Genomic DNA, 25,820 nt, shown 5'->3' with positions numbered 1-25,820 from the left:
CCAGAATCAAAGTGGCTTATTTCTACATTACATTAACTAGTATCTCTAAAGTAACTATTTTATATCACATTCGTCACAAGCAGTGTCAAATTGTCTTGCAACTGTGCTGTTTTAATGTCACACTGACTTTGAAAATATGCATTTGCCAGAACAACGGACCTCAGTAAAAGTGAATTATGCTGTATAAATGGGTATTTAAAACTGGGGCTTAATATTTATGCTTAAACGGCTATCTTTTACCTATACTAGTTGTATTCGAAATACCTGGCTTCTACAGAAGGTCCCTGGGATTCTTAAATCATTGCTTCAGAGGCGGCGACAATTGGGCAGTCTAGTCTTACTGAATCTTGTGCACTATTTCTGGGTGGTGAACGCTGAGAAGGTTCGGTGCTGGGGTAGGAAACCGATACAGTGTGGGTTCGGATGGAGGAAGGGGCAAGTAAGGGATCGGGGCTATGGGTGCTGGCTACAACACAACTCCTGTTGGCGCCATGGAAATACTCGAGGAGCCCGGTTGTGGTGTCAACACTGAAGATATGGAAGCAGTTTCACAAACATTTTAAGTTAGGGGCAGGGTCAAAACTGATGCAAGTCCGAGAAAACCATCTGTTGGAACCGGCAAAAATAGACGAAGGGTTCCAAGACTGAGAGGAAAAAGGTGTAATCACGTTGAAAGACTTGTTTCTGGAAGGTCGTTTTGCAACATTTGAAGAACTGAGGAAGAAACATGAGCTCCCGAGGAGGGAGGGCTTTAGATATGCAGATCTGGGCTTTCGTAAAGACCTTCCCACCTTCCGCTGTTAGCCCCTTCTTCTTTGCTGGAAGAGGTGTTGGGGATAGAAGGGGGAGTTCACAGAAACATTTGACGAAGTTGAGAATGAGTCGCCTGTTCAAAGGGGTTTTGGACATTTGTGAAAGGTGCGGGAAGCGGCCAGCCAATCATTTGCACATGATTTGGTCGTGCCTAAAACTGGCACACTTAATGGAGTTTCTAAGCCTAGAGAAGGTTAAATTTAGCTTAAGAGAGAATGAGGAGGAGTTTTACAAGAGATGCTGTCCGTTCATATCTCACTTTAAGGAATTAGCCTCAGTCAGCAGCTAAAAGGGGGGTAGTTAGTTGATTAATTGTTTTTGGATTGAGGGAGGGATTGTTACATATTAGTTAACTATGTGTAAAGTAAATTATGTAAAAAAACTTTGAAAAAGCTAATAAAAATGTTTATTAAAAAAAAAAAATGAATCCAACCGGATAACAAATAATCTACTCAACTTCCAATCGCCCTGGGAGGAAGCTGAACTAATGGTGGGAATGAGTAGGTGGGATAGTTCAAAGGAGAGGCTGTGATAAAACTTCCAGGAACATATCCAGCCAGATTTGGCCAACCTAACTCCCACTCTTCACAGCTCCTCAGGGAGGCTTTATTCCCCTTCCAATATAACTGTGAAATAAAACATACCTGTAGAAGTGGCGCAGTGTTAGGCCCCCGATTAACATAGGCATAGGCCTGACGCAGCCACCCTTGAAATGGGACAGACAAATTTCAAAGTGTCCTGATGCACAGCCCATCTCACCAGCATTACACCCGCTTGGCACCTGAAGAAACCAGCACAAGCGTACCAATATCTACCCCATATCTTCAGGGGAGCATGGAGTTGGTGCTTTGGAATCATTAGCAAGAACAGAGATGGGAAAGTTAATGATCTTTAATCGCTACCAGAATAAATCATTTTTCACAAGATATCACTTACAAGTACCACATCCTCTGATAAATTACTTTATATAAAACGGATAAAAAGCACTTTACAAAAACAAGGTGATCACTTAAAAATCTGGACTGATCTTGACGAGAGAAGCATGAAGAAAAGCTGCATACAAGAAGCAAGGGAAAGTCCTAGTGCAAGAGTAACATCACACTCCTGAACTACATAGCTGCCTTGTAACAACATCCTAGAGTTAATTTATAATTACAAATAAGTTAAAATAAAAAAAACTAACTTCAAGTAGCCTACCACAAATGAGCAAATGTTTATTATGTAGTCACAAAGCTCATATTATTATTATCATGCATTTGCTACACAAAAATATTTTTTTTAAAAAACGATTACGTTCTGTGGTTGAAGCAACTCTTGCTGCTGGTGGCTGAAACAGAAATTCAAATAATTCAGAGCTAGTCACTGGGTACAGGAGAACTCACTGGTTCAACAAGCAATATTAATCACAAAGCAACACAACAGAGTACACTCTAGGAATGCTTTAACAACTACAGTATGCAAGCAGCTTGGGATGATGTCCAGTCACAAGGGTGAAGAAAGTGCAATGGTGAAGGAGAACATTGGGATCTTTGAGACGTCAGTCGTTGTGAAGTGCGCATTAGTCTTCGGCTTCTTCTTCCACTTGTTTAATGACAGGGACTCCTAAATTTAAGAGAGGTTACATTGTCAGAAACTTGTTGGTTTTCATTCTGAAAACATAATTCAGACTCAAGGTAAAGCATACCATTCGCTTTGGGATGGGAGAGTATTTACTCACCATCATTCATGACCTCTGAATGTTCCAAAGTGCTTGAAAACCCAATGAGACACTCTTGAAGTGTAGTCATTGTCGTAATGTCAGGAAACACAGCTGCCAATTGTCACACAGCAAGAACCCACAAACCAATGATATGAATGACCAATTAAATTGCTTTAGCAATGTTGCCTGAGGGATAAAGCTTAGCCAGGACACTGGTCACTGCAATTTGATTGTAATGTACCATGGAATCTTTTACATTCATTTGAGTTGAGACAGCCTCAATTAAAAGTTTAATCCAAAAACAGCGACATCCAGACTGTAAAGCATTGATTTAGTATTTATATACCTATTAATTTTTTATAAATTTAATGTACCCACTTCTTCTTTTTCCAATCAGGCAGCAATTTAGCGTGCTCAATCGACCTACCCTGCACATCTTTGGGTTGTGGGGGTGAAACCCACGCAGACACGGAGAGAATGTGCAAACTCCACACGGACAGTGACCCGGGGCCGGGATTAAACACGGGTCCTCAGCGCCATAAGGTGGCATTGTTAACCACTGCACCACAGTGCTGCCCAGCATTGACTTAGTAAAGCACTGGCATGTTAGCCCAGATTGTGTGAAGTCTCCGAGTGAGACCTAAACCCCCGACTCAGAGGACTACCCATTCAACCACAGCTGACATTTGCTCTTTTTTGTTTGGTTACACACTTCTCTCACTGCCTCATCGCAAACATGAAAACTGCAAACTAAATATAATGAGCTATAATACACAGCACTGACACAGGCTCAGATTCTTCCTGTATTCCTTAATGGATTTATTATTTGTTTCCAGAAGTTGAAACACCTTCAGAATTTTTAGGACCTCTATCAGGGCACCCCTCAATCTCTACTCTTTTCCAGAGAAAAGAGCCCCAACTTGTTCAATCTTTCTCAATAGCTGTAATTTCAGTTGCAAATCTTGTCTAGTACTTCTACACACCTCTTGATGATTCGGAGACCAGAACTGTGGACAGCACTCTTGTGGGCTGAACTATTCTAGATGTGACAAAGTCCACTTTAAGACATGAAATCACCACTCTGTTGGTATGACCCTCCTGAGGTTGAGAATTCACTTCCCTTGTGAAGAGCCAAGCTTGTCAGAAAGGAAACTCCCCAAACCAGAGTCCACCAGTGTGCAATGCCTCATTACACAATCAGTGTAAATATTGGACCAGTTTACCTCTCTGTTGGTATTCTCCTGGCTGGCCTCCCATCTTGCATCCTTTGTAAACTTGAGGTCATTCAAAACTCTGCAGTGAGTCAAAACTCTGACTGGCATCAAATTCTGTTCACCCATCACCAGCCTACATTGGCTCCCAGTTCAGCAATGCCTTCATTTTTAAATGATCAAAGTTTTCAAATCCCTACATGGCTCATCCCTCCCTATCTCTGTAATGTACAGTAACTACATTACAGTGTTAATGTAAGCTTACTTGTGGTACTTCCGGGTGCGGCGATGACCAGCTAAGTCGCACGTTTCGGCAGCTCCCGGTGGAGCGGACTTTTGGGCTCTTAATAGGAGCCCCAATGGCAATTTTAACGGCTAAAAACACTGTGGTAAACCAGAAGGGAATCCCTCCTGGATACGGATGGAAAAAGGAGAGGAAAGCGGCCGGATTGCGGAGGATCCTCTAGAGCAGCGGCAAGGAAGGCAAGCACAAAGCAAGATGGCGTCGGAAGGTGGCCGTTTGGTATGGGGCCCTGACCAACAAGAGTTCCTGCGGCGCTGTGTGGAAGAACTTAAAAAGGAGTTGAAGAAGGAGCTGCTGGCCCCGATATTACAGGCGATTGAAGGGCTAAAGGAGGAGCAAAAGACCCAGGAGCAGGAGCTTCGGGTCGTGAAGGCAAAGGCCGCTGAAAATGAAGACGAAATACAGGGCCTGGTGGTGAAGACAGAGATGCACGAGGCACAACACAAAAGGTGTGTGGAAAGGCTGGAGGTGCTGGAGAATAATGCGAGGAGGAAGAATTTAAGGATTCTTGGTCTTCCCGAAGGCGCAGAAGGGGCGGACGTCGGGGCATATGTGAGCACGATGCTTCACTCGTTAATGGGATCGGAGGCCCCGACGGGCCCGTTGGAGGTGGAGGGAGCTTATCGAGTTATGGCGCGAAGACCGAGGGCTGGAGAAATACCTCGAGCCATAGTGGTGAGATTTCTCCGCTATAATGACAGAGAGATGGTCCTCAGATGGGCGAAGAAAACTCGGAGCAGTAGGTGGGAGAATGCGGTGATCCGCGTATATCAAGATTGGCGTGTGGAGGTGGCGAGAAGGAGGGCAAGTTTTAATCGGGCTAAGGCGGTGCTTCACAAAAGGAAGGTCAAATTCGGAATGTTGCAGCCGGCAAGATTGTGGGTCACACACCAAGGGAAGCACCACTACTTTGAGACGGCAGAAGAGGCGTGGACATTTATTGTGGACGAGAAGCTGGAATAGGCGGGCAAGAAAAAGAACGTTTGGGACAAAGTGGTGGGGTGATTACGTGGGGTGAAGGGGGGAAAAAGGGGGAGGGGATGATTTTTCAAGTTGTTAATCTTGCGACCCTGTAACTTTTCTCTCTTTCCCATGTTGTTTGGGGGGGGGGGGGGGGGGGGAAGGGAGGATGAGGAACTGTGGGCGCCGGTCATTAGGGGCGGGGCCAAGTGGGAAACACGGGCTCTGTTCCCGCGCTATGGTAATCATGGCGGGAACAGGGAAGCAGGAAGGAGGGGGCCTCGCACAGTGGGGGCCGAGGTCAGCCAGAGTTTGCTGACTTCTGGGAGTAACATGGGGGGTGCAACTACGCTAGAAAGGGATCTGGCGGGGGCGGGGGGGGGGAAGAGAGCTGGTACGGGGTGGGGTGGTCGAGGCGGGAGGGCGCCGTCGGGGGGGATATACGGGTACGTGGGAACCTGGTGAGCTGGATTAAAAAAGGGGGTGGCTAGTCGACAAGGGGGGGGTAAAGAGCCCCCCCAACCCGGCTGATCACGTGGAATGTGAGAGGGCTGAACGGGCCGATTAAAAGGGCACGGGTACTCGCACACCTAAAGAAATTAAAGGCAGATGTGGTTATGCTGCAGGAGACGCATTTGAAACTGATAGACCAGGTCAGACTACGCAAAGGATGGGTGGGGCAGGTGTTTCATTCGGGGTTAGATGCAAAGAACGGGGGTGGCTATATTAGTGGGGAAACGGGTACTGTTTGAGGCAAAGACCATAGTGGCGGATAGTGGGGGTAGATACGTGATGGTGAGTGGTAGATTGCATGGGGAGGCGGTGGTTCTAGTGAACGTATATGCCCCGAACTGGGATGGTGCAAATTTTATGAGGCGTATGTTGGGACGTATCCCGGACCTAGAGGCGGGAAAGTTGGTAATGGGGGGAGACTTCAATACGGTGCTGGACCCAGGGCTGGACAGATCGAGGTCCAGAACCGGGAGGAGGCCGGCTGCAGCTAGGGTGCTCAAGGACTTCATGGAGCAGATGGGAGGAGTAGACCCCTGGAGATTTAGCAGGCCTAGGAGTAAGGAGTTCTCGTTTTTCTCCTATGTTCATAAAGTATATTCACGGATAGACTTTTTTGTTTTGGGAAGGGCATTGATCCCGAAGGTGACAGGGACGGAGTACACGGCCATAGCTATCTCGGACCACGCTCCACATTGCGTGGACCTGGAGATAGGAGAGGAAAAAGAACAGCACCCACCCTGGAGAATGGACATGGGATTATTGGCGGATGAGGGGGTATGTTTAAGGGTGAGGGGGTGTATTGAAAGGTACTTGGAGTTTAATGACAATGGGGAGGTTCAGGTGGGAGTGGTCTGGGAGGCGTTGAAGGCAGTGGTTAGAGGGGAGCTGATATCTATCAGGGCACATAAAGGAAAGCAGGAGGGTAGGGAAAGGGAGCGGTTGCTGAAAGAACTTTGAGGGTGGACAGACAATATGCGGAGGCACTGGAGGAGGGACTGTACAGGGAAAGGCAAAGGCTACATGTAGAATTTGACTTGTTGACTACGGGTAATGCAGAGGCACAATGGAGGAGGGCACAGGGTGTACAGTACGAATATGGAGAGAAGGCGAGCCGGTTGCTGGCCCACCAACTGAGGAAGAGGGGAGCAGCGAGGGAGATAGGGGGGGGTGAGAGATGAGGAGGGAGAGATGGAGCGGGGAGGGGAGAGAGTGAATGGGGTGTTCAAGGCATTCTACGAAAGATTATATAAAGCTCAGCCCCCGGAAGGGGAGGAGAGAATGATGTGCTTTCTGGATCAGCTGGAATTCCCTAAGGTGGAGGAACAGGAGAGGGCGGGACTGGGAGCACAGATTGAGATGGAGGAGGTAGTGAAAGGGATTGGGAGCATGCAGGCGGGGAAGGCCCCGGGACCAGACGGATTCCCGGTGGAATTTTATAGGAAGTATATGGACTTGCTGGCCCCGCTTTTGACGAGAACCTTTAATGAGGCCAGGGAAAGGGGGCAGCTGCCCCCGACTATGTCAGAGGCAACGATATCGCTCCTCTTAAAGAAGGAAAAAGACCCGCTGCAATGCGGGTCCTATAGGCCCATTTCCCTTTTAAACGTGGATGCCAAGATTCTGGCCAAGGTGATGGCGACGAGGATAGAGGACTGTGTCCCGGGGGTGGTCCATGAGGACCAAACCGGGTTTGTGAAGGGGAGACAGCTGAACACGAACATACGGAGGTTGCTAGGGGTAATGATGATGCCCACGCCAGAGGGGGAAGCGGAGATAGTGGTGGCGATGGATGCCGAGAAAGCATTCGACAGAGTGGAGTGGGATTATCTGTGGGCGGTGCTGAGGAGATTTGGCTTTGGAGATGGGTATATCGGATGGGTACAGTTGCTGTATAGGGCCCCGATGGCGAGTGTGGTCACGAATGGACGGAGGTCTGATTATTTCCGGCTTCACAGAGGGACGAGGCAGGGGTGTCCCCTGTCTCCGTTATTGTTTGCATTGGCGATTGAGCCCCTGGCCATAGCACTGAGGGGTTCCAGGAAGTGGAGGGGAGTGTTTAGGGGAGGAGAAGAACACCGGGTATCTTTGTATGCGGATGATTTGTTGTTGTGTGTTGCGGACCCGGTGGAGGGGATGCCAGAGATAATGCGGATACTTGGGGAGTTTGGGGATTTTTCGGGGTACAAATTGAACATGGGGAAAAGTGAGTTGTTTGTGGTGCATCCGGGGGAGCAGAGCAGGGAAATAGAGGATTTACCGCTGAGGAAGGTAACGAGACTTCCGGTACTTAGGGATTCAGATAGCCAAGAATTGGGGAACCTTACACCTGCTTAATTTAACACGATTGGTGGAACAGATGGAGGAGGATTTCAAGAGATGGGACATGGTGTCCCTGTCACTGGCAGGTAGGGTGCAGACGGTTAAAATGGTGCTTCTCCCGAGATTCCTCTTTGTGTTTCAGTGCCTCCCGGTGATGGTCACGAAGGCTTTTTTTTAAGAGAATTGAGAAAAGTATTATGAGTTTTGTGTGGGCCGGGAAGACCCCGAGAGTGAGGAGGGGGTTCTTGCAGCGTAGTAGAGATAGGGGGGGGCTGGCACTACCGAGCCTAAACGATTATTACTGGGCCGCCAATATCTCAATGGTGTGTAAGTGGATGGGAGAAGGGGAGGGAGCGGCGTGGAAGAGATTGGAGAGGGCGTCCTGCAAGGGGACCAGCCTACAAGCAATGGTGACAGCACCGTTGCCGTTCTCACCGAAGAAATACACCACAAGCCCAGTGGTGGTGGCAACACTAAAAATTTGGGGGCAGTGGAGACGGCATAGGGGAAGGACGGGAGCCTCGGTGCGGTCCCCGATAAGAAATAACCATAGGTTTGTTCCGGGGAGAATGGATGGGGGATTTGGAGTATGGCAAAGAGCTGGGGTAGTACAACTGAGAGATCTGTTCCTGGATGGGACGTTTGCAAGTATGGGAGCGCTGACGGAAAAGTATGGGTTGCCCCAAGGGAATGCGTTTAGGTATATGCAACTGAGGGCGTTTGCGAGGCAACAGGTGAGGGAATTCCCGCAGCTTCCGACGCAGGAGGTGCAAGATAGAGTGATCTCAGAGACATGGGTGGGGGATGGTAGGGTGTCGGATATATATAGGGAAATGAGGGACGAGGGGGAGATCATGATAGATGAGCTGAAAGGGAAATGGGAGGAAGAGTTGGGGGAAGAGATCGAAGAGGGGCTATGGGCGGATGCCCTACGTAGGGTAAACTCGTCGTCCTCGTGTGCCAGGCTAAGCTTGATACAATTTAAGGTTTTACACAGGGCGCATATGACTGGAGCACGGCTCAGTAATTTTTTCAGAGTAGAGGATAGGTGTGGGAGATGCTCGAGAACCCCAGCGAATCACACCCACATGTTCTGGTCATGTCCGGCACTACAGGGGTTCTGGGTGGGGGTTTCGAAGGTGGTGGGGGTCCGGGTCGAGCCAGGCTGGGGGTTGGCTATATTCGGGGTCGCAGAAGAGCCGGGAGTACAGGAGGCGAGAGAGGCTGATGTTTTGGCCTTTGCGTCCCTAGTAGCCCGGCGCAGGATATTGCTTATGTGGAAGGAAGCCAAACCCCCGGGCGTGGAGACCTGGATAAATGACATGGCAGGGTTTATAAAGCTAGAACGGATCAAGTTCGTATTAAGGGGTTCGGCTCAGGGGTTCACCAGGCGGTGGCAACCGTTCGTCAACTACCTCACAGAACGATAGAGGGAATGGAAAAGAAAGAAGGCAACAGCAGCAACCCAGGGGGGAGGAGGGGGGGGGGGGGGGGGGGAAAAGAGGACCCGGGCGGGCTCTCAGGGATGTCATTGTATATGTATAGGCATTTGTTTTAGGTAATGTATATTGGACTGTTAGATTGTACTTTTGGAGAGTAACTATTTTTGATAAGGCAGTTGCCATTTAGTTTTTGTTTATATATTATTTATTTATTTGTTTAAAACTGGCCACTGTTATTTATATTGTTTTATTGTTGTTAAAAAGAAAAACTATGTACTGTTATGTTTGGCCAAAAAATCTTGAACAAACCCTTTCATTTATAAGACCATAAGACATAGGAGCAGAATTAGGCCACTCGGCCCATCGAGTCTGCTCTGCCATTCAATCATGGCTGATATTTTCTCATCCCCATTCTCCTGCCTTCTCCCCATATCCCCTTATTAATCAAGAACTTATCTATCTCTGTCTTAAAGACACTCAGTGAATTGGCCTCCACAGTCTTCTGTGGCAAAGAGTTCCACAGAAGAGTTTCCACCACCCTCTGGCTTTAGATTTTGTAATGGCGCTCACCATTTACATTGGAATGTTAAAGGAATCAGGTTAATCCTGTATTGATAATTAACACAGAACTTCACTAATTCTTGTGTACATATGAATTGTTTACTTCTTCAACAAGAGTAATGGGCAAAGCTAAAATACCGTCCAGCTTCTTCAACCGAGTGAGCCTCTTTGTTGCTTCCTCCACCCAACTGCCTTCAGACGAGTATTTCTCTTCAATAGGATTTCCTACGAAGACGAGGTCGACCAGATTAGGCAGATCAGCCAGCTTGCCAAACTCAGCTAAAAGTTAAAAGAAAACGTCAGTCAAAGTTGTGCTCATGCAAGAGACAGAGGGAGAAAGGCAGGATTGATGGACAGAGAGGGCAGGTGAGGGAGACAAAAACGTTGAAGGAGTTGGAGACATGACAGCATGCTGGGAGCTTGGGGGTACCACGTGGGAAACCAAGAAGTGCAGCACTTCTATCAAAGGCTTTTAATACAATCATTTGCATCTGACTTTCAGGTATCCAAATAAACTAGGTTGAGTGGGCGTAATGATAACCTGGAACGGTGGCAGTCGATAGATTCTGAAGATGGGACATTGAACTGTCAGAATGGAATCCCAGTGCTTCAAGTCTGCAGCTCGCTTTAGTGGTGTCTCCCTGTATGTGATGTTGGGGGCTGTAAGATCCAGCAGGTAGATACTGTTTCCTGATGATGGGTGACAGAAGCATGTCGCTGAAAGCAAGGCGGCATGGCTGGAGGTGTGTGGTGCCACACTGCTGGATACAGTGCTGAAAACGGTTTAATGATTTAATCAGTGCAGGAAAGTTGAGCACAGTGGCACAACCCCCTTAATCTGCTTTCTCAAGCCTACTCTTGCACATCATTTTGCACACCAACCCACCTTGCAGCTGCACCCACCCCTGCCTACACATTTCCTCATCTGTCCTGACACTCATTCTCATCTTAAGTCATGCCTTTCCCTCAGTCACCCTCAATAAATGCTATTTGTCCAACCAGTTAATATAACTCCACTCAGATGTCTTTCTGTCCTTCCTTGGTGTGGAAGAGAGCACAGAACGCCTGTAACTTGAGGAACTTCAGCTTCCAGTTAATGAGCTGGAAGTTGGGCTTTGGATACTGGGATGCATCAGGGAGGGGAATGGTTACCTGGATACTTTGTTCCAGAAGACAGTCACACCCCCTTAGGCTAGGGTCTTCTGATTTGGTCCAGGGCCAGGGCCAGGTGGCTGTGATTGTAAGGGAGGCAGGTAAGGGGTTCGAGAAAGTAGAAGTGGAAGAGCCTCAGCCCTTGCAATTGTCCAACAGGTTCACGATTCCTGTGGCTTGGATGAGCAAACTGACCATGGCCCAATGGTGCAGGGAGTCATTAAAATGGGGTGGGGGGGGAAGGGGGCAAATAGAAATGCAGTGGTAATGCAGGGGGCAGAATGGTCAGGGGAATAGATACAGTTCTCCAAAGCCACTGAGTCCAAAAGGCTGTGTCCCTATACAGTGCCAGGGTTCGGGACATCTGCTCAAGGCTGGAGAGGAACATGGGTATCAACAACATAGATCGGACTATGAAAGAGGTTTTGCTTTGGTATAATGAACAGCTGGGACTAAATTAAAAAGCAGAACTGCAAGGGTGATAATTTCTGGATTACTATCTGAGCTCAAGCAAATTTGTGTGGGTTAAATAAGGTTAGAGAGTTGAATGTGTGGCTCAAACATTGATCTGGAAGAAATGGATTTTGATTCATGGCGCACTAGCTGAAGAGGGAGATATAATGCTTGGACGGTCTTCACCTGAACACTACAGGACCAGTGTGCTCATGAGTCGTATAACTAGAGCAGCAAAAAGGATTTTAAACTAAATAATAGGGAGGAGGGATTACACGAGGGGAGATGTGATAAAATTCAAAGAATGGGCATGGCATTACCCAGCAGGGTAATGACATGGGTACCATAAGGTGGCAGGAAGAGACAGAGCACAAAAACTTAAAGAGTGCACTAAGGTCAGAGTTAGCGAGAATGGTATGAAGACAGAATTAAAGACTCTGCTCCTCATTGCATGCATTTATAATATGAATTGATAGCACCCTTCTAATAAATATGGATGAGTTGATCGCTATTGCAGAGACTTGGTTGCAAGGTGACCAAGGCTGGGACCTAAATATTCATGGGTTCTTGACCTTTCGCAAGGACAGTGAGCTACAAAATGTTGGTGGGGTAGCTCTGATGATTAAGGATGAAATTAATACAATTGTGAGAAATTAGTTCAGCAGATCAGGACATAGAATCAGTTTGGATAGAAAGAAGTAAATAGCAGAAGTGAGAAGTCATTTGTGGGAGTAGATTATAGGCCCTCTAACAGTAGCTACACCAGGATAGGATACAGGAAGTAATAAAGGGGGCTAGTAAGAAAGGTGCTGCAATAACTGCGATTATATATAGATTGGACAAATCGGATTGGCAAAGGTAGTGGAAGATGGACCTATAGAATGCATTCAGGACAATTATTTTAAATCAGTACTCTCTAGTGCCAACCAGATAGCAAGCTATTTCAGACCTGGTAATGTGCAATGAGACAGGATTAATTAACAACCTCTCAGCCTCCAGGCAATATAATTTCACATTCAGTTTGAGGGTGACAAGTGTGGATGTAAGACTAGTCTTAATCTTAAATAAAAGGCAATTACAGGGATATGAAGATAGATTGGCTAAAGTGAACTGGGAAAATAGGTTAAAGACGGGACAGGAGAGAAACAATGGCAGACACTTATTGAGCTATTTCATGACTCTCAGTAGAGATATATTCCATTGAGAAAGAAAGACTGAGAAGGATACACCACCAGTAGCTAAGTAAGAAAGTTTTTTAAAAAAATGTTTTTATTCTCCATTTTCACATTTTCCTTCAAAATTTACACCCCACCCACAAACAGTAAACGGTAACAAATACAAAATCAATCCCCTTAACAATACCAACAATCCCATCCTCCCACCACCCCAAACAACGGCCCACCTGTCAATCTATGCATTCAATAAAACAAACCCTCCCACGGTGGAAACAAAAAACAAAAGAGAAAAAGAAAAAGGAGTCCGGGACCGCCCATGGTCACCATTAACCTATAGAGTCCACTCCCCCTCCCCACCCTACACTCAATGCCATCCAACCTCTGAAAGAGTACCGTACATGATACCCAAGAGTTGTACACCCCCCGCCCCCGCCCCCCCCCCCCAGTCTCCAACTCCTCCCGTCCACTGCCTCTTGTACAACTCCTCCCCCCAACCTCGGTTCCTTCCCCCCCAACTTTCCACCCCGGCTAGACCACTCGGACTCTGTTCTGCCAGGCTCCGATGGCCGCAGCCCCTCCCCCCACCTCCTGTTCACTGGCCGGCTTAAACCGGCCAGCGTGGAGGCCCCCGCATGGGTCCCTTTCCCCCTTGCCCGGCCCTAGGAAAGCCCAGTAATCCCCTTTTAGCACACAAACGCCACATATCCACCTACACCCCAAAGAGCCCTCATTTTGAGTGAAAGTCCCATCACTTCCCTTGTCCAAATGTATACACATTGGCTCCTTTAGCACATACACCCGCTCGCAGTGAAACAAAAAAAAGGAAAATACAGTCAGTCATGAGGTCACATCGGCACATGGCCATTTCTCAATTTCTCAGTTCTGCCACAGTCCTTCTGCCTTCGCAAACTCCTCCGCTGCTTCCGCCGTTCCAAAATAAAAGTCCCTGAGCTTGTAAGTCACCCTCAGCTTCGCTGGATATACAATGCCGCACTGCACCTTGCTAATGTACAGTGCCCTCTTCACCCGGTTGAAGGCAGCCCGCCTCCTCGTCAGCTCCACCGTAAAGTCCTGGTATACACGTATACCAGCTCCAGCCCACTGCACCACCCGCTTCTGCTTGGCCCAGCTCAGGACCTTCTCCTTCACACTGTACCTACGGAAGCACAGAGTCACTACCCTTGGCGGCTCACTCACCTTTGGTACAGGCCTCCACGACCGATGAGCCCGATCCAGTTCATATTGGGAGAGATCCTTCTCCTCCCCCAATAGTTTCGCCAGCATCGCGGCAAAATACTCAGTCGGCCTCGGTCCTTCAACTCCTTCGGGCAGCCCCACAATCCTCAAATTCTGTCGCCTGGATCTGTTTTTCAGGTCTTCCATTTTTCCTCGCAGATCCTTGTTAATGTCCATCACTTTCCGCATCTCCTTCCCCATCAAGGCAAGTTGATCACCGTGCTGCAATAATGTCTCCTCCACTTCCTTCAGCACATCCCCTTGCTCTCGCACCTCCGCCACTGCGCTCGCCACCGCTGTCATCACCAGGGAAATCACCTCCTCCACTAGCGCACTCAAAACCTCTCTCATCTCCTTCCTCATTGTCACCATGTATCTTGTGAACTGCCTTTCGAATTCCGCAGCCATTATCTTAGTTATTTCTTCAGCCGTAAGCAAGCGGCCTCCCCTGGTGCTCCAGCATCCATTTTCCTTGGTGACCTTTCCACTCCCCGACAGACCTTCAGCTGTTTTCTTTACGGACAATTTTTTGCTTCCCCTCGACATTTTTCTTCACTGTGCCTTCACTGTTTCTTCCTGCTTTTGCCACCTCCGTGGACCCTGGGACTGGGCTTAAAGTCCCGAAAATGCCGTTCCCGAACGGGAGCCCTCCATTGTGCGGCCGCCTCCCGCCCGCTGTCACCGGAAGTTCGCTAAGTAAGCAAGTTAAGGATAGTATCAAATTTAATGAAAAAGTGTATAATAATAGTAATAGGTCAGAAGATTGGACAGATTTTGGAAACCAGCAAAGAATTACTTAAAAAGGAGAAAGAAATTAGATTACGAGAGTCAGGTAAAAATATAAAACAGGTAGACGAGGGTAGAGCAGTTGATGTGGTGTATATGGATTTCAGCAAAGCGTTTGATAAGGTTCCGCACGGTAGGCTATTGCAAAAAATACGGAGGCTGGGGATTGAGGGTGATTTAGAGATGTGGATCAGAAATTGGCTAGCTGAAAGAAGACAGAGGGTGGTGGTTGATGGGAAATGTTCAGAATGGAGTACAGTCACAAGTGGAGTACCACAAGGATCTGTTCTGGGGCCGTTGCTGTTTGTCATTTTTATCAATGACCTAGAGGAAGGCGCAGAAGGTGGGTGAGTAAATTTGCAGACGATACTAAAGTCGGTGGTGTTGTCGATAGTGTGGAAGGATGTAGCAGGTTACAGAGGGATATAGATAAGCTGCAGAGCTGGGCTGAGAGGTGGCAAATGGAGTTTAATGTAGAGAAGTGTGAGGTGATTCACTTTGGAAGGAATAACAGGAATGCGGAATATTTGGCTAATGGTAAAGTTCTTGAAAGTGTGGATGAGCAGAGGGATCTAGGTGTCCATGTACATAGATCCCTGAAAGTTGCCACCCAGGTTGATAGGGTTGTGAAGAAGGCCTATGGAGTGTTGGCCTTTATTGGTAGAGGGATTGAGTTCCGGAGTCGGGAGGTCATGTTGCAGCTGTACAGAACTCTGGTACGGCCGCATTTGGAGTATTGCGTATAGTTCTGGTCACCGCATTATAGGAAGGACGTGGAGGCTTTGGAGCGGGTGCAGAGGAGATTTACCAGGATGTTGCCTGGTATGGAGGGAAAATCTTATGAGGAAAGGCTGATGGACTTGAGGTTGTTTTCGTTGGAGAGAAGAAGGTTAAGAGGAGACTTAATAGAGGCATACAAAATGATCAGGGGGTTGGATAGGGTGGACAGTGAGAGCCTTCTCCCGCGGATGGATATGGCTGGCACGAGGGGACATAACTTTAAACTGAGGGGTAATAGATATAGGACAGAGGTCAGAGGTAGGTTCTTTACGCAAAGAGTAGTGAGGCCGTGGAATGCCCTACCTGCTACAGTAGTGAACTCGCCAACATTGAGGGCATTTAAAAGTTTATTGGATAAACATATGGATGATAATGGCATAGTGTAGGTTAGATGGCTTTTGTTTCGGTGCAACATCGTGGGCCGACGGGCCTGTACTGCGCTGTATTGTTCTATGTTCTATGTAGTAAGGAGTTTCTGCAAGCATTTAAAAAGGAAAGAATAAAAAGGGAGGACTTTCAAACAATCATAAGTGTTATGGGCCAGGGTTTAGGAAACTCCAAGGTATATCATGGAGTTCACCTGATCTTCTGCACGTCAGTCAGTGGAGCAACCACGCTGCTAAAATTCGGCACAGATTTTCGGTAAAATCCACTCATGCCAAGAAATCGCATTATTTCCCTTTGTGACGAGGGTATTGGAAACTCCCCAATAATTTTTGTTTTCACATCCCGTGTGACCATTCGACCCTGTCCAATCGCATGGCCAAGGAACGTGACTTGGGCTTTTCCAAATTCACTTTTGGCTAGGTTTACCACTAAACCCTCCTCCTGAAGTCGATCGAATAACTCCATCAGATGCTTCAAATGTTCTTTCCATGTCTGACTAAAAATCACCAGATCGTCAATGTATACCACACAATTGGGTAATCCTGAAACGTCTTTGTTCGTTAACGTTTAAAATGTGGCTGGGGCGTTTTTCATGCCAAATTGGTATATACCATCTGGAGTCCCAAAAGCTGAAATCTCCTTCGCCCTTTCGGTTAAAGGTACCTGCCAGTAACCTTCAGTAATTCTAGTTTAGAAATAAAAGCTGATTGTCTCACCTTCTCAATGCAGTCCTCCAAGCGTGGGATAGGATAAGAGTCTGTCCATGTAACTGCATTATAGTCCACACACAATTGTTGGGTGAGTTCCATTGGCTGCAACCCACTTCAATTATGCCATTTTTAAGCATACTTTCAATTTAATTTTTAACCTGTGTCAATTTTAACGGGTTAAGTCTATATGGATGCTGTTTAATTGGAATAGCATTTCCCACATCCACACCACTTATAGCCATTTTAGTACTTCCCAAATTATCTCCACAAACTTGCCCATTTGATATTAACAACACTTTCAGGTCAGTTTGTTTTTCCTCTGGAAGGTACTTCAGCAAATTATCCCAATTTTTAAGAACATCCTTGTTATCCAATTTAATTTGAGGAATGTCAAATTCAGAATCATCTGGTTTTGGTTCGTCACTTTGAGTTAGAATCACTAAAACCTCCTTTTGCTCTCCTTCCCTTTCACAGTACCTTTTAAGCATATTCACATATGCTCGGTGAGTTTTCCTTCCATCTGGCGTTCTTAACACATAATTCACCTCAGTTAATTTCCTTTCAATCTGATAAGGTCCATAAAACCTTGCTTTTAAAGGTTCATCTACCACTGGTAACAATACTAATCTCCACTGGCAAAACTACAAACTTTTGCTTTCTTGTCTGCTACCAGTTTCATCACATGCTGGGCAACTTTTAAATGTTGTCTAGCCAATTCACCTGCTCTATTTAATCGTTCCCTAAAATTTGATATGTAATCCAATAATGCAATTTCAGACTGCTCACTCACCAATTTCTCCTTAATCAATTTAAGCGGTCCTCTTACCTCATGACCAAAACTTAGTTCAAAAGGACTGAATTTGGTTGACTGATTAGATGCATCCCTAATTGCAAACAGTATGAATGGAATTCCTTTATTCCAATGCTCTGGATAATCTTGGCAATAAGCCCTCAACATGGTCTTTAACGTCCGATGCCACCGTTCTAACGCTACCTGCAATTCTGGATGGTACGCAGTTGATTTAAATTGTTTTACTCCTAAACTATCCATCACTTCCTTGAATAACCTTAAGGTAAAATTTGATCCTTGATCCGATTGTATTTCTGTGGGTAGTCCATATCTAGTAAAGAATTTAAGTAACTCCTCCACAATCTTTTTAGCTGTAATATTACGTACTGGAATGGCCTCTGGAAACCTAGTAGACACATCCATTATAGGCAAAAGATATTGATTCCCACTTTTCGTTTTTCCTCTGGAAGGTACACATGAGTGCGGCCTCAACCGGGACCTGGGATTCATGTCGCATTACATTCATCCCCCACCATCTGGCCTGGGAAATCCTACCAATTGTCCTGGCTTGACACAATCGCACCTCTTTAACCTGGGGTTATCTCTGGATCTGTAAAGATTTAATCACCTGCTAATGCTCGCATTCCAAGCATTGTCTGGCATCTTTGAATCTGTCTATATATATGTTTCTGGAACATACCTCTTAGAACATAGAACGATACAGCGCAGTACAGGCCCTTCGGCCCACGATGTTGCACCAAAACAAAAGCCATCCAACCTACACTATGCCATTATCATCCATATGCTTATCCAACAAACCTTTAAATGCCCTCAATGTTGGCGAGTTCACTACTGTTGCAGGTAGGGCATTCCACGGCCTCACCATTCTTTGCGTAAAGAACCTACCTCTGACCTCTGTCCTATATCTATACCCCTCAGTTTAAAGCTATGTCCCCTCGTGCCAGCCATTTCCATCCGCGGGAGAAGGCTCTCACTGTCCACCCTATCTAACCCCCTGATCATTTTGTATGCCTCTATTAAGTCTCCTCTTAACCTTCTTCTCTCCAACGAAAACAACCTCAAGTCCATCAGCCTTTCCTCATAAGATTTTCCCTCCATACCAGGCAACATCCTGGTAAATCTCCTCTGCACCTGCTCCAAAGCCTCCACGTCCTTCCTATAATGCGGTGACCAGAACTGTACGCAATACTCCAAATGCGGCCGTACCAGAGTTTTGTACAGCTGCAACATGACCTCATGACTCCGGAACTCAATCCCTCTACCAATAAAGGCCAACACTCTATAGGCCTTCTTCACAACCCTATCAACCTGGGTGGCAACTTTCAGGGATCTATGTACATGGACACCTAGATCCCTCTGCTCATCCACACTTCCAAGAACTTTACCATTAGCCAAATATTCCGCATTCCTGTTATTCCTTCCAAAGTGAATCACCTCACACTTCTCGACATTAAACTCCATTTGCCACCTCTCAGCCCAGCTCTGCAGCTTATCTATGTCCCTCTGTAACCTGCTACATCCTTCCACACTGTCGACAACACCACCGACTTTAGTGTCGTCTGCAAATTTACTCACCCACCCTTCTGCGCCTTCCTCTAGGTCATTGATAAAAATGACAAACAGCAACGGCCCCAGAACAGATCCTTGTGGTACGCCACTTGTAACTGAACTCCATTCTGAACATTTCCCATCAACCACCACCCTGTCTTCTTTCAGCTAGCCAATTTCTGATCCACATCTCTAAATCACCCTCAATCCCCAGCCTCCGTATTTTCTGCAATAGCCTACCGTGGGGAACCTTATCAAACGCTTTACTGAAATCCATATACACCACATCAACTGCTCTACCCTCGTCTACCTGTTCAGTCACCTTCTCAAAGAACTCGATAAGGTTTGTGAGGCATGACCTACCCTTCACAAAGCCATGCTGACTATCCCTGATCATATTATTCCTATCTAGATGATTATAAATCTTGTCTCTTATAATCCCCTCCAAGACTTTACCCACTACAGACGTGAGGCTCACCGGTCTATAGTTGCCGGGGTTGTCTCTGCTCCCCTTTTTGAACAAAGGGACCACATTTGCTATCCTCCAGTCCTCTGGCACTATTCCTGTAGCCAATGATGACATAAAAATCAAAGCCAAAGGTCCAGCAATCTCTTCCCTGGCCACCCAGAGAATCCTAGAATAAATCCCATCAGGCCCCGGGGACTTATCTATTTTCAGCCTGTCCAGAATTGCCAACACCTCTTCCCTACGTACCTCAATGCCATCTATTCTAATAGCCTCTTCATTCACCTGAGGAAGGAGCAGCGCTCCGAAAGCTAGTGACATCGAAACAAACCTGTTGGACTTTAACCTGGTGTTGTAAGACTTCTTACTGTCCATTTTCTCATTAAGCCATCATTTTTTAAAAATAAGTTTAGAATATCCAATTCATTTTTTCCAATTAAGGGCAATTTAGCGTGTTCAAGCCACCTACCTTGCACATCTTTGGGTTGTGGGGCGAAACCCATGCAAACACGGGGAGAATGTGCAAACTCCACACGGACAGTGACCCAGAGCCGGGATCGAACCTGGGACCTCGGCGCCGTGAGACTGCAGTGCTACCGCTGCACCATCGTGCTGCCCTCAAGACATCATTTTTAAGATAATAACATTCTGGTATACACTCAGACTCCTCTTCCGTGTATGCTTTCTGATACATATGTTTTATTTCTGTATCTTTCTGTTGTAACTCCGCCAATTTTCCTGAACTAAAAACATCCGCCTCATCCTCCATCTGTTCTTGTTCATTTCCAACCATCTAATCAAAAATAGTTTCTGATAATTGAACTTCAACTTTACCTTCACTCTTTGATTTTTCCTCTTGTCTTAACCTGTGACTTTGTGACCTTGTTACTACACAATCAGGAAAAATCCCAGAATATATTTCCACTGGCTTATCAACCACAGTAGGCATCACTCCCACCTGCGATCCAGCTATATCATTACCCAAAATAAACTGTATTCCTGGACAAGATAGTTTCTCTATTACTCCTACTACCATTTCGCCACTCGTCACTGGACTTTCCAACCTTAACTTATATAAGGGAACATTACTCTTCTCACCCTGGATTCACACATTTTTTTTTTCTAAATGTTTTTTATTGGGTTTTGAACAATGTATATTTACCGTTATGTACACAGAATAAAATATATATAGAAGAGAAGGGCACACACAAACATACCAAAAAAAAATAATAATAAAAAATAAAATAACTGGTAAGGTATTATGCACCAGCTCAACAGCAGCAACGCTGTACAATTGGCAATATTATTTACAACACATAAGTAGGCATCTGTTTGTGGGGAGGGGGGGGGGGGGGGGGGGGGGAGAAACTGCGGAGGTAGATATACATTTGGGTGCCGGAGAAACAATTACAGAGGGCAATATGCAAATGGGTCTGATGTTGGGTGTTGTGATTCACACATATTACCACCATTTCTGGCAACATTCTTCCCAAATTACATAACTCCTCATCTCTTACCATCAAAGATTAACTAGCTCCCGTTTCTCTTAAAATTCTGACTTCTTTACCTGCTCCTCCTGGTACACGAGTAAACTTTACCCACACAAGTAAATTCTTTAAAGAGATCTGGCATCTTCTTATCAATCGCCTCTTGATCAGGCTGTACATTCTTTTGCACCTTTTTTGCTTCAATTGGGCTTTCCTTTACCTCTCTAACAAACCCCACTGTCTTATCCTGTCTTACCACATCAGCCTACCCAGTGCTCTTCTTCAACCCCCGACACCGTGACTTTAAATGGCCTAGTTTATTACAGTAAAAACATCTGAAACTTTTCATTTTTCTTCCACCCTCCTGGATTTCTTTTTAAATCTGAGGTACACTCTCCTTATTATCTCCCATCAGATACCCTTTACCACTTGAGTATTTCTCTTTTCCCCAGTTTCTATCCCTCACAGGCTGAAACTGATGTTGGAAACCAAGCTTTGATTTATGAACAAATTCATAATCATCTGCCATTTCTGCTGCTAATCTCACTGTTTTACTCCTCTGCTCTTCCACATGAGTTCTTACTACATCATGAATTGAATTTTTAAACTCCTCCATAAGTATAATTTCTCTAAGGGCTTCATACATTCGGTCTATTTTCAAAGCCCTTATCCACCTATCAAAATTACTGTATGATCCTTTCAAACTCCATGTACGTTTGACCAAGTTCTTTCCTAAATTTCTAAATCTTTGTCTGTCGGCTTCAGGCACTAGTTCATATGCACCCAAGATGGATTTTTTCACCTCCTCATACGCCCCAGATACCTCCTCTGATAGTGATGCAAACACTTCACTAGCTCTACCTATCAACTTTGTTTGAATCAATAATACCCACATGTCCTGTGGCCATTTCATTTGTTTAGCTATCTTCGCAAATGAAATGAAAAGGGCTTCTATATCCTTCTCATCAAACTTTAGGAATGCTTGAGCATATTTAAATAGATTCCCACCAAGCATTCGACAATGCCGCTCTTTCTCGCTATCCTCATCACTATCCTCAAACTGTACAATTTTAACTGACTGTCACGTTTCCTGGCCATTTTCAGAAGTTCAAAGTCTCTTTTTCCCATTCTTCTCTCTCCTTTTCTTTTTCCTTTCTCTCTTTTTCTCTTTCTTTTTCCTCTTCCCTGATCTGTACCTCCCTTCATCTCTCTTTTTGTTCTGCTAGGGCTATTCTTTCTTTTTCCCTCATTCCGTACTGAAGCTGCTTTAATTCCTTTTCATGTTCAAGCTGCTTGATCTGTATTTGAATTCTTGCCATTTCCAATGATTCTGATCGTGTCTCAGGCAATTGTAAATGCTCAGCTACCGCCACAATTACTTCTTCTTTTCGCACATTATCAGGCAATATTAACTGCAATGTTTTTGCCAAATCTAAAAGTCTTTTTTTAAGTCTCTGTTTGTAAGGTACTGCGTGTGACCTTCTCCACCCTCAAAAACTTCTGAGCCTCTGAAAGAACCATTGTCCACAACACACTCCCTACTTAAACTGGAATGCAACACCTGAAAAGCAAACTCAAATATGCTCACCCCTCACTGTCTTTAAGTTCACTAAGCCAAACAAATCACGAAAGATAGACTTTTATCCCGGACGACCCCCCAATTTGTTATGGGCCAGGGTTTTGAGAACTCCAAAGTATATCATGGCGTTCACCTGACCTACAACTGTTTATTAATTTTGGTTACGGGGAGCACAAGGGCCTACCTTTCAGGTGTTTTTCAACAGAGGCCTTAAGCACTTCTAATCAAAAACAAAGTTTATTCTACGATTTTAGTTAACATTAAACACACACAGTAGGTATTTTTATCAACTACAAACATAAATACCCCATACAGCTACAGTACTCTATATATAACCCTTAATAAATTTCCCCCTTAACCCTTTCCAATTTAATAACAAGATCCCATAAACCAGAAAACCCTTTTCAATGGTTTGGCCCAGCACACAGCACTCAAGACCTGGTTTAGATGCTGTGTCCTTTCCAAAACAGGTTTGAATTTCTTCCAGAAAACAATTATTTATTTTCAAGTTATCAAGTAATCTGGAAACAGCTTTTAAAATGCAGAGAGAAACAAGACAAGACTTCTCTGTCTGAATCCAGCAGCCAAATGTGAAAACGAAAACTCAGAGTCACAAAACAGCCCTAAACCAAAGCGAAAGTAAAACTCAGAGCCACAGCCCAGCTCCACCCACACAATGACATCACTGAAGCCATGTGATAAGACAAAACATTTCTTAAAGGGACACGCCCATGGCATAAGCATTGGGGGAAAGGTACTGGGAAAACTATTGGAATTAAAGTTTGACAAGTCCCTTGGACTGTATAACTTTCATCCGCAGGTCTGAAAAGAAGTGACTGCAGGGATAGTAGGAGGTTGTGATCATCCAACATTTCCTAGGTTTTGGATAGGTCCTACCAGATTGGAAAATCACTAATGTAACACAGGGAGACAGAGAGCAGGAAACAATAGGTCATTCAGCCTAAGATCGATCATTGAGAAAATGCTAGAGTCAATTATTAATGAGCGGAACATTTAGAAAATCATAATATAATCAGGCAGAGTCACCATGGTTTTGTGAAAGGGAAAACATGTTTGCCTAATGTATTAGAGCTCTCTGAAGAAGTAACAAATAAGATGGATAAAGGGAAACCTGTAGATGTGATGTACTTGAATTTCCTAGACATTTGATAAGGTGACACATCAAAAGTTATTACACAAAATAAGAGCTCATGGTGCAAGTACTAACATATTAGCATGGATAGAGGTTTGGTTAGACTTTAGAGAGTAGGGGTAAGTAGGTTATTTTTCAGGTTGGCAAGATGTTACTAGTGAAGTGCCACAGGGATCAGTCCTGAGATTTCAACTATTTACAATCTATATCAATGGTTTGGAGAAGGGACCGGGATTTATGGGTGCTAAATTTGCTGACGACACAAAGATAGGTAGGAAAGCAAGTTGTCAAGAGGGCATAAAGAGTTTACAAAGGGATGTAGATATGTTAAGGGGAAAAAATGGCAAATGGGAAAATATTAACCTGTCCACTTTGGCAGGAAGAACAGAAAGATAATATATTGTTTGAATGGTGAGAGGCTGCAGAATTCTGTGGTAAAGGGATTTGGGTATCCTGCTATATGAAACACAAAAAGTTGCTTTGCAGATGCAGCAAGTGATTGGGAAGGCAAATGGAATATTGGCATTTATTGCAAAGGGAATTGAGTATAAAAGCAGAGCATAGAACATTACAACGCAGTACAGGCCCTTCGGCCCTCGATGTTGCGCCGACCTGTGAAACCACTCTAAAGCCCTATTCCCTTATCGTCCATATGTCTAGCCAATACCATTTGAATGCCCTTAATGTTGGCGAGTCCACTACTTTTGCAGGCAGGGCATTCCACGCCCTTACTACTCTCCGAGTAAAGAACCTACCTCTGACATCTGTCTTATATCTATCTCCCCTCAATTTAAAGCTATGTCCCCTCGTGCTAGACATCACCATCCGAGGAAAAAAGCTCTCACTGTCCACCCTATCCAATCCTCTGATCATCTTGTATGCCTCAATTAAGTCACCTCTTAACCTTCTCTCTAACGAAAACAGCCTCAAGTCCCTCAGCCTTTCCTCATAAGATCGTCCCTCCATACCAGGCAACATTCTGGTAAATCTCTGCACCCTTTCCAATGCTTCCACATCCTTCCTATAATGCGGCGACCAGAGTTGCACGCAATACTCCAAATGCGGCCGCACCAGAGTTTTGTACAGCTGCACCATGACATCACGGCTCCGAAACTCAATCCCGCTACCAATAAAAGCTAACACACCGTACGCCTTCTTAACAACCCTCTCAACCTGAGTGGCAACTTTCAGGGATCTATGTACATGGACACTGAGATCTCTCTGCTCATCCACACTGCCAAGAATCTTACCATTAGCCCAGTACTCTGTCTTCCTGTTATTCCTTCCAAAATGAATCACCTCATACTTTTCTGCATTAAACTCCATTTGCCACCTCTCAGCCCAGCGCTGCAGCTTATCTATGTCCCTCCGTAACTTGTAACATCCTTCCGCACTGTCCACAACTCCACCGACTTTAGTGTCATCTGCAAATTTACTCACCCATCCTTTTACGCCCTCCTTCAGGTCATTTATAAAAATGACAAACAGCAGTGGCCCCAAAACAGATCCTTGTGGTACACCATGACGAATGTGAGATAAAATAGTTACTTTAGAGATATTAGTTAATGTAATGTAGAAATAAGCCACTTTGATTCTGGTTAGTTCAGATACAAAGGATGTTAGACCGCATGGGGAAAGCAGGAAGAGGTGTGTCTACGAGATGATGCTGGATTGATAGGGGCCAGAGGAAGGGATTGGAAGTGAGCCAATCAGAATAGATCAAACAGGTCAGGAGGGATATAGGCTGACCTATGGGCGTCGAGTATGTGAAACTTGATACCATTTGAATTGATTTGCAGAGATCCCTTTGTCTCTTTGTTCATTCACTTTCTGGGATGTAGGAGACTGGATGTCTCTTATGTTTCTGTGAAATGAATCAAACTTGCAAGCTGAATAAAATAACTAATGTTATACCTGCAAATCCATCTCGACTTTTATTGAGGCCAGGCTGACGGATAAAGAAATTTGAGATTCAACATTTGGTGCCGAAACCCGGGATTTCTCAGGGCGATCCTGGTCCAACTGCGAAATCAGAATTAGGCTGATTATGAACAGGAGGATGGGGAACAAGGGCCCTCAGTGTAGAACTGGAAAATGACCGCGCATTGATTGTTCCCCTCTTCTTATCGTCTGATTAGTCTGGTCACTCGCGGTTGGCACAGAAAGACCGCCTTGACAAAATCACAGGTCAGTCTGGGGATTAGCATTTTAATTGATGGGATTTCATATTGTTAATTCGGCTGGGGTAGGCTATGTTGTTGATGGGGACATTTAA

The 25,820-nt window shown here is 45.4% G+C and overlaps 1 protein-coding gene across 1 annotated transcript in view; it reads right to left on the bottom strand.

The window, feature by feature from the left end:
* Positions 1-1,689: 1,689 nt before the first annotated feature.
* dnal1 (dynein, axonemal, light chain 1) overlaps positions 1,690-25,820 on the bottom strand; it is a 64,414-nt gene continuing 40,283 nt past the window's right edge. The window contains exons 7-8 of the mRNA XM_072487394.1: positions 9,961-10,101; positions 1,690-2,415 (exon numbers count right to left, since the gene is read on the bottom strand). Coding sequence (XP_072343495.1) covers positions 2,372-2,415; positions 9,961-10,101 — 185 coding nt within the window. The 3' untranslated portion in view covers positions 1,690-2,371. The remainder of the gene's footprint in view (positions 2,416-9,960; positions 10,102-25,820) is intronic.

Source organism: Scyliorhinus torazame, chromosome 2, assembly GCF_047496885.1.
Source record: "Scyliorhinus torazame isolate Kashiwa2021f chromosome 2, sScyTor2.1, whole genome shotgun sequence".
NCBI classification, from domain to species: domain Eukaryota; kingdom Metazoa; phylum Chordata; class Chondrichthyes; order Carcharhiniformes; family Scyliorhinidae; genus Scyliorhinus; species Scyliorhinus torazame.
The sequence above is the reverse complement of the archived record's forward strand: the minus strand, read 5'-3'. Positions and strand labels throughout refer to the sequence as shown.